The sequence below is a fragment of the Setaria italica genome, chromosome IX, assembly GCF_000263155.2.
Source record: "Setaria italica strain Yugu1 chromosome IX, Setaria_italica_v2.0, whole genome shotgun sequence".
Lineage (NCBI taxonomy): Eukaryota > Viridiplantae > Streptophyta > Magnoliopsida > Poales > Poaceae > Setaria > Setaria italica.
The window spans coordinates 46353873-46362326 of record NC_028458.1 but is presented as its reverse complement, the minus strand read 5'-3'; the positions used below and the strand labels follow the sequence as shown (position 1 = coordinate 46362326).

Below are 8454 nucleotides of genomic sequence, written 5' to 3'. Positions count from 1 at the left end.
ACGACGTTCCACGCCGCCGCGTCAGCGAGACAGCGACACGCCCCCCTGCCCCCTCGCTCACCCCCTTCCCTTCCCACACGCCAACCAGCCTCCGCCACGGCGGGCCCCGCACGGCAGCCACCGCCACCGCCACCGCCCAGAGCCCCGATCCACCGGCCGTCCCCGGCGCCTGCGTGGCGCCTCCGCATTCCTACGTGCCATCTTATCCACAAGTTCACCCGCTGGGCCGAAATGACGGAAACGCCCTCGCACCGTCCCCACGCGCCGAGGACAAGCGCCGGATCCACCTGGGCCCACTCGTCTTTTCGGAGGACAGGCCCACTCGTCACCCGGCGATCAAACTGAGCGGCGCGGGAAGGTAGAACGGATAGGCCCCACCGGCCAGTGAGAGGATAAACGCGAGCGGCGCAGGAAAATCTGGCGCGCGCGATAAACCCGAGCAGCACCTGACCCTTGCATTATTGCGGCCGCTGGCTCCCCTGCCACGTGGCGCCGGCCTTTTCTGTCCCCATAAATACGCGCGCGAAAAAATGGAGGTGAAAATTCACCAGTACTACTACCACCGAGCAAACACACACCAAGCAAAGCGTCCGAGGAAAGTGCAAAGCGCAGCGTCCCCATCAGCTGACGTGGTGAGCAGCAGCGGCAGGCAACCCATGGAGGCAGTGCTGATGCAGCGGGCGGCGGCGGCGCAGGCGAGGTGGGGGTGCGTCGGGGAGGCGGCGATGGCGGGCGCCGGCCAGCAGTCGGCCGGCGTCGTCCGGCTCGGCGCGGCGCGGCGTGCCGCCGGTGGGGCCGTCCGGGCCAGCAGGCTGGGCCCCGTGCGGGCGCACGTCTCCGCCGAGCGGAGCATGGAGGCTGCCGGCGAGGGGTTGGTGGTGGAGGAGGAGGACGCGGTGAGGCTGTTCGTGGGCCTCCCCGCGGACGTGGTGGTCTCGGACGGCCGTGGGGTGTGCCGCCCGAGGGCCGTCTCGGCGGCGCTGCGCGCGCTCAAGCTGCTCGGCGTCGACGGCGTGGAGCTGCCGGTGTCGTGGGCCGCGGTGCAGCCCGGGCCCGGGGGCTGGTTCGAGTGGGCCGGGTACCGGGCCATCGCCGCCATGGTCTGCGACGCGGGGCTCGACCTCCGCGTCTCGCTCCGCACCGACGGCGACGCGCTCCCTGAGTGGGTGGCCGACGCCGCGGCCGCCGACCCCGACGTCCTCTTCACCGACCGGTCCGGGCACCGCCGCGAGGGGTGCCTCTCCTTCGCCGTCGACGAGCTCCCGGTGCTCCTCGGCAAGTCGCCGCTCGAGGCCTACGAGGCCTTCTTCCGCAGCTTCGCCGACGAGTTCAACGACCTCTTGGGGTCAACCATTACGGTAAGAGAAATCCAAGAACAGAACGCATTTCGTCTTCTTTCCAATTTTCGCCGAACTGCAGAGTAAAAGGCTCCTCTTTAACAAGCTTTCTTGGTTCGTGTAGGATGTGACCGTGAGCCTGGGTCCCAACGGCGAGCTCCGGTACCCGTCGTACCCGCCGGGGAACAACGGCTCCGCCGACGGCTACTCCGGCGTGGGCGAGTTCCAGTGCTACGACATGTACATGCTGGCGCGGCTGAAGCGTCACGCCGAGTCGTCCGGGCAGCCGCTGTGGGGCCTGTCAGGCCCCCACGACGGGCCGCGGTACGACGAGTCGCCGGAGTCGTCTGCCTTCTTCCGGGAGCCGGGGGGCTCGTGGAACACCGCGTACGGGGAGTTCTTCCTGTCCTGGTACGCCGGGGAGCTCCTGGCGCACGGCGACCGCGTCCTGGCCGCGGCGTCGAGGGCGTTCGCCGGCAAGCCCGTCGAGCTGTCCGCCAAGGTGCCGCTCCTGTGCGGGTCGCGCCCGGCGGCGGAGGTCACCGCGGGGCTCCACGGCGGGTACGTCCCCGTCGCCAAGATGTTCGCGCGGCACGGGTGCACGGTGATCGCGTGCGGCGTGGATGCGCGGCTCGACGCCCGGGCGGAGGAGCACCTGGCGCGGGTCAAGGCCGCCTGCGCGGAGCGCGGGGCGCGCCTCGCCGCGGAGAGCGCGCCGCTCGCCGTGGCGCGCGACGGCGCGGGCGCCACGGGCGTCTGGCTGTCCGCGGGCCGCACCCGGCCGCGCCAGTTCACGTACCAGCGGATGGGCGCCGACTTCTTCTCGCCGGGCCACTGGCCGCTGTTCGTGCAGTTCGTGCGCGCTCTGGAGTGCCCCGAGGAGGCCCACGAGGACGACCTGCCGGGCGGCATTGCCGGCGGCGAGCGGCTCACCGTGCCGTCGGCCTCCGCCGTGCAGGGCGACGCCAGGGCCGTGCAGACCGTGTGAATCGACACGGCATTATCGCGTCTTCTATATGTACATATGCAGTATAGGGTATAGCACTGCTGCAATAATAGCATTATTAGTATAGCATGATCCACTCAGTAGGATTAAGCACTAAACTTTCGCTGCGATATGAGATGAGTTGATCGTTGTATCAGCGGGAACCATGAGCGGGAGTGGACCACTATATTGTACTACTCCCATCTGTGCATCTTTTCGTCGTGTCTAAAATGGTGTATCTTTTCGAAGGCTACTAAATTGTATTTCATGATCGTGATGATAGTGATGAATTGTTGTTGGCTTGTTGCCTTCAGAAGTTTGTATACTGTGATGTTACCTCGAGAACCAAGATGAGATATTTGTGCTCCAATGATTTCGCCATGCCATTTGCATACACGGACGATCTAGGGTTTTTTTTCAGTTCCTTTTCCGGACCTTGCCTTGGACCAATGCTATATTTTCTTTTATTTTATCAGTGAGCTGGAAAACATGTCAAATTATAGCATGCCACCCAAAACATGTGTCAAAACAGCTCACCTTTTGGACCATTAGTTTTTTACAACCCACATTCTAAGAACTTGTTTCAGAAATCTCTAGCCGAAATAAACAGTGCCTCCTCGGTGGACAAGGAAAAAAAAATTGACGCACAATGCAATGCACATTGAACGGTGAAGAAAATTTCAACTGAACATCTGAAAATGCGCATTGAACTGTGTAAACTGTCAACTGAACTAAACGTTTTCAGGCTATTATCGTTTACTGATAACAAGCTGTTAGCGTATTGGATTGCCCATTAGAATCCGCATGATGAACTTGTCGGAGAAAAAGCATTCTGACATATGAACCGAAATATCAACCAAACATTAAACTCAAGAACTTGTACGGCATTATGATATCCGTATCACTGGAAGCCTCCTATTCTTACGAACTCAAGTCACCGATGGACGATGGCCACACAAGCACAAGCCGTCTTCCACACTAGACTTTGACTTGCCAACACCGGCAAAGAATGCACACATCGAAGTTGCGTGGAAAAATAAACTAGGGCACAACAAGCCGGGAACAACTAGGCATAGCCATTTACACACAAACTCATCGACTTCTTCAGGAGATATGGTATTTCCCAACCCTCCAGCTTCAGCATCAAGCATGAATCATGTCTGCAGCCCTGCTTTCACCTTCGATCTGCCATCATTGTCCGGCACCTGCAGGTAGGCGAGGCCGAAAGCTTTGTTAGTAGAGGTGGAGAAGGCAAATGTTTGATTCCCTAGGAAACTGCATGCTGAATAGATTTTGAATTGTGTCTCGATTGATGCATAATAGAGATCACTAGAAACTCAAGGGATAAATGATATGGTAAGTATCTGCATTTTTGAATCTAAAATATCAACAGAAAAGTTCAATCGCATATGGGCAGACTGCAGACCCAAGGTGGTAAGACATACCTAACAGCAAAGCTAAAAGATTTGGTCAAGGGCTCAAGGCTCACTATCATCATCATAATGGCCAGAGAGTGGTGCAGTTATTAGACTGATTTGGTCAAGGCTCATTATCACTATCCATAATACATACCAATGACAAGTGAGTAGGAACACTGGCATGGTAAGGGCAATAGAGATAGAGATAATCACCTTGCCTCATTCGCAGGCTATTTTGGTATCGAAGCTGCTCAGGCAAATTGCAAAAGCTTGAAATGCTGATATCGGATAACGGTAGTCCATGGTGAACAAGTCTTTTCCAATCTTTCCAAACTGGAGAATCACCTTGTCATTCTCCTGGTTACCTGATCCGTTGTCTTCAGAAGCCACCAGCTGAAAGTTTTTTACTGAGGCAACAGTGACCCGACCACGAAAATTCAGGCACCAACACTGCAGTTGTTCATGCCACCTAGGAGACTTATTCTTCAGCACGAGCCTATCTTCCTTCTGAGTCGATGATTGCGAAGTTGTGTCTATCCGAGCTGATTTAGATCTGAAGAATGGAATTGATGGGAAAGAATCAAGGCTACTGAGTGGAAATTCAGTCTGTGTTGGAGCTTTCCCTCCTTCCTCAACAGCTGATGCGGGGATGGAATCCATAACACAGTTCATCCTTCTTGGACCTCTGCAACAGGCAACCAACAGGACAGTTAAACATTCTGTAATTCATGTATGATACATTAGTTTTCCTAAAGTGCATCGATCATCCAAAAATTCTGCTTATTAAAGGAGGAGATATGGCTCAGTTCTTGTATAGTTCTTAACCATGAAATGCAACTAATATCTAATTAGCTCCTACAATTGCTACACACAACAGTTTAATCAGTGAGGTCACTGTCCAACCAATGCAGTTGCAATTACCACCACCAGACACTTTGCACCCAAGATTCACATGTATGATTTTGTTCCTAGTCAAGTGTAGGGAACTATGTTTACCAAAACAACATCCAGATTTAATCTGTTGCAATGAGACTACTAATGTTCATACCTGGATCCCAGAACATTCAGCTCGTACGAAATATGTGAAACAGGATAGTTCCCAGCAGGGATTCTGGGGGAGACCTGGTTCAAACCAACCACACGTGCAGAGCGACTCTTTGAGACCACAGCTCCATCATATGGTGGATGAGCATCATAGACTGTGAACTTTGTACCAAGAAAGTTTGATCTGTTCAAAAGATACTTGGTTAGTTGGCCTTTTAGCTGCATTTTTCTCAAGGAAACTAATTCAGGCAATTTAGTCTGAAGTATGAATACTAGTATATCTGTTAGTAGCAGAAAGAAAAATGTATAATTTTCTGAAAGTCTTCACAAGCATGATTGATGGCATCAAAGCACTTATTATTTTATACAATGTTTAAGAATAGTTGATAGGGGTTTGCACGTACGAAATATAGGCAAAAGAAAACAATTAGCAGGAGTATTTTCTTTAAGCATATATTCCAAAATATCGGATGTGGCAAAAAAAGAGAGGAGAAAACGATGCAGTTGACACTTTAACTGAAACAACCTGTAGAGCTAAAGGGCATTGCTTATATGTATTATATTAAAAGCTAGCACAAATTAGAGCTTTAATGTATTCAGACACCGTATCTCAAAAGCTGACCTTAGCTTGCCAATATAGGTGCTGCTTCCCTTTGACATATCAACCTTATCAAGAGAAATTAGGTAGTCTGTGCATGTGGGCTTCCGGCACTTGCGTGCAGCAAGTAGAAATTTCCCATCATCTGCCAATGCTGCAAGATAAGTATTCCGAACTTAATAAATACAAATCCATTCTTTGTGGGTATAGCTCAACATGATTTGTCCTACCGATGAGGACAGATAAAAAATCATACCTTCTGTCAGTCCAATATACAGATAATATGTCTGAGTAGTCCGATTCCTCCGGATGAAACATTTAAGAGTGCCATCCCTTGGGCCAGGCTGAGAGTCATGGAGATAACATTGCAAGTACTATTAAGTTAGAATAATTTGTCTTCAAACTTTAATTGTAAGAATATTCGTCAAAATGTGAAGAATTCTTAATGAAATGGCTGGTTTAATGCATTGACTATGGTTTTCATGCTAAACTCGTCAAATACCGCAGTAACAGGGAAACAGATCCTCCAGTATTATTTAATCATGGCTGGTTTCTCACATGTCCTTGACATGTAACTTGATAGGACCAAGTTTGTTTTCTACTTTTATCAACAACCCTCCCTAATCACAAAACGCAGAATTCTTTGAAGTATAGTTATATAGCCATCAAATGTTAGAAGCTTCTCAATGTGAGATGTTTCAAAACTCAATATGATCACTGACTGCTCCTATGAAAGAGATGGTCCATTCCTTAAGAGTGCAGTAACAGCCATCCAGAAAACATAAGCAATGATTCGACAAACGCGTCATAGAGCACTCATGAAGCGCAAGCAATGATTCAACTAAGGCATGATGCAGCAGTCCTGAATCATCATCCTTAACCGCTTGACCAAACTAATTCATACAATTTTTTTAGGGTAACTAATTCACACCATTGGTGACTTGAAGAAGGCCCAGCATAATGAGTACTCTCAGAACATTGATCCTAGAGCATTTTTACGGTTCTTTACTTCTTTAGATAGATACCAAAAATTAACATACCATGTTATAAACAGGCGTCTCGAAGGAGCATAAAAGCTCTCTTGATCCTAGGTCCTAACTTTCCAAGTGCTACGATGATAATGGAACAAAATGCACAAGAACGATAGTAGCAGCAGCAATTAACACCTAGCACGACCAAAGAGGGTGATCGAAGACAGCAGACCTGCTTGAGCGAGATGGGGAACGTGAGCTTCCCTGACACCTCCGGGACGCACACGGCCTCCTTCATTATGCCCCGCCAGGTCCGGCAGACGCCGGCGCACGACACGACGTCCTTGCGGGCCGGCCACCAGCTCTCCGACGCCTCGATCCTCACCAGCACCTCCCGCAGGAGCTCGGGGGGCAGCTGCGCCCAGCAGCTCTGATCCATGGCCTCCGACGGCTCCGCGACCGCCGCCCGCGACGCGTTGCCGGCGGACCGGTGAGACCGGGACCGCAGGGTGTGCCGCGAGATGCTCCCGAACTCGTCCCTCATGTCCTGAATCAGGCTCCTGAAAGACATCCTCCTCCTCCTGCAACCTCCGTCGCCAAATCAGTTTCTGTCTGTGGGCACACCAAGAATCTCCAGCCAGCTGACGCCACCAAATCTCACATCTATGAGCAGCAATAATGGCAAATCTAGTCACATACATGTCATCAGCATTCCGAATAAATCTCCAGAAGGAAAAGTGGGGGTGAATCATGTGACAAGATTCACCACAAACAGAGTAGGAACCAACCTCAGTTTATGGTGCCTGCAGTGTGCTGACCCCCATGGCGTCGCCCATCAAGGAATCCTTCTGTTTAACCCAACGAGGCACCGATTTGAGATGATGACAGGCCCAATTCCTCGCCGTAGCCTGCAACAAGCAAGAATCACCGGGTATCAGAATCCAGCTCAATAAAGTACTGGCTGGAGCAAGAGGCACCCAAATTCAACTCGCCAAGAAACGGCCGGCAGGTTGAAACCACACACACAACCTTCCCACCAATTGGCCTAAATAAAGCCCCGAATTGACCTGAAAATAATTGTGCAGAGATTCTTATTCTTGGTTTGTGGAGGAGGAGGAGGAGGAGGATCAAGAATTCCAACAAAAAGGAAAACAAAGGAGCCACCTTTTGCAGATTGGAATAAGAGGTAGGTGCCTGGAATTTTTAGGTACTGTAGTATAGGAACAGGTGGGGAAACGAAACAGCAACTTGTTTATCAATGGAGAAATGGAATTGGGAAACTGATGGGATTAGGGTTCCTCCTCCAGCGGCTGGCTTTGTCTGGGTCTGGGTGGCTGAAAATGATGGGTGGGCATCCATATACTACCTACCGACCCATCCATTCTAGCTAGACCCCTCTCGTTCACATCCAATTAATCAATTTATCATTAGCACACTAATAAATGTGTGTGTGCATGAGTGCAGTTGATTGCCCTTGCCTAAAAGTAAGGGGGATTAGGAGCAAGGACAAACAGATTATACTTTGTCAGGCATGACACGCTGTCCCATGTCACTGTCAAACTCATCAGAGACCTTTGTCAGCAAGTCCAGGGAATGATGATTCATCCTCATCACCTTGCCCCAACCCAGGCCTTGTTTAGTTGGCGAATTTGGGAGGTGCCAAATTACTGTTACAGCACTGTAGCACACTGTAGCGTTTCGTTTGTATTTGTGAATTATTGTCCAAATATTGACTAATTAGGCTCAAAAGATTCGTCTCGCAAAGTACAACAAAACTGTGCAATTACTTTTTAATTTCATCTACATTTAGTACTCCATGCATGTACCGCAAGTTTGATGTGATGGGGAATCTTCTTTTTGCATAGTGTCAAAGTTGGAAGTTGGGAGTAACTAAACATGGCCCCAATCTTTTCCCTAATCAGAATAGGGTCTGGGGTGCTTGACACATGACTGAACTGTCCTCCCCTGACAGTAGAGTGAGATTTATTTCCAAAAAAAATAAAATAAAACAGCAGAGTTTGGTTCAAGCACAAGAAAAGGAAGGCCCTGTTTAGTTACTCCCAAAAGGGGCCTCGTTGCTGTTTCTGCCTGTAGACCTCAG

At 50.7% G+C, this 8454-nt stretch overlaps 2 protein-coding genes across 8 annotated transcripts; one reads left to right on the top strand and one right to left on the bottom strand.

Moving 5' to 3' along the window:
• Window positions 1-532: 532 nt before the first annotated feature.
• Window positions 533-2664, top strand: LOC101760290 (inactive beta-amylase 9). Its single transcript, XM_004984325.2, has 2 exons — window positions 533-1358; window positions 1462-2664. The coding sequence occupies exons 1-2, from the start codon at window positions 657-659 to the stop codon at window positions 2323-2325; spliced, it is 1566 nt and encodes a 521-aa protein (XP_004984382.1). The 5' UTR covers window positions 533-656; the 3' UTR covers window positions 2326-2664.
• Window positions 2665-3130: 466 nt separating this feature from the next.
• LOC101757430 (tubby-like F-box protein 6) lies at window positions 3131-7716 on the bottom strand. 7 transcript variants are annotated; one of them, XM_004984323.4, is made up of 9 exons: window positions 7518-7714; window positions 7346-7420; window positions 7142-7261; window positions 6586-7040; window positions 5639-5726; window positions 5407-5536; window positions 4789-4968; window positions 3954-4425; window positions 3131-3527 (listed from the first exon to the last, which is right to left on the bottom strand). In XM_004984323.4, exons 4-8 carry the CDS (start codon window positions 6922-6924, stop codon window positions 3960-3962), a joined length of 1203 nt encoding a protein of 400 aa, XP_004984380.1. In that variant the 5' UTR covers window positions 6925-7040; window positions 7142-7261; window positions 7346-7420; window positions 7518-7714; the 3' UTR covers window positions 3131-3527; window positions 3954-3959. The 7 variants fall into 7 exon arrangements, with proteins under 7 accessions (XP_004984380.1, XP_004984375.1, XP_004984378.1 ...); XM_004984318.4 differs by having other exon boundaries at window positions 6586-7016; window positions 7518-7713; XM_004984321.4 differs by having other exon boundaries at window positions 6586-7016; window positions 7383-7420; window positions 7518-7713.
• Between the last annotated feature and the right edge of the window lie 738 nt (window positions 7717-8454).

Excerpts from the sequence above, each read along its gene's own strand:
- LOC101760290 (XM_004984325.2), top strand. The coding sequence starts at position 657 with ATGGAGGCAGTGCTGATGCAGCGGGCGGCGGCGGCGCAGGCGAGGTGG. Across the intron at positions 1,359-1,461 it reads TCTTGGGGTCAACCATTACG|GATGTGACCGTGAGCCTGGG; the intron begins GTAAGAGAAATC and ends TGGTTCGTGTAG.
- LOC101757430 (XM_004984323.4), bottom strand. The coding sequence starts at position 6,924 with ATGTCTTTCAGGAGCCTGATTCAGGACATGAGGGACGAGTTCGGGAGC. Across the intron at positions 5,727-6,585 it reads TCCCCATCTCGCTCAAGCAG|CCTGGCCCAAGGGATGGCAC; the intron begins GTCTGCTGTCTT and ends CATGACTCTCAG. Across the intron at positions 4,426-4,788 it reads CTGAATGTTCTGGGATCCAG|AGGTCCAAGAAGGATGAACT; the intron begins GTATGAACATTA and ends TGCCTGTTGCAG.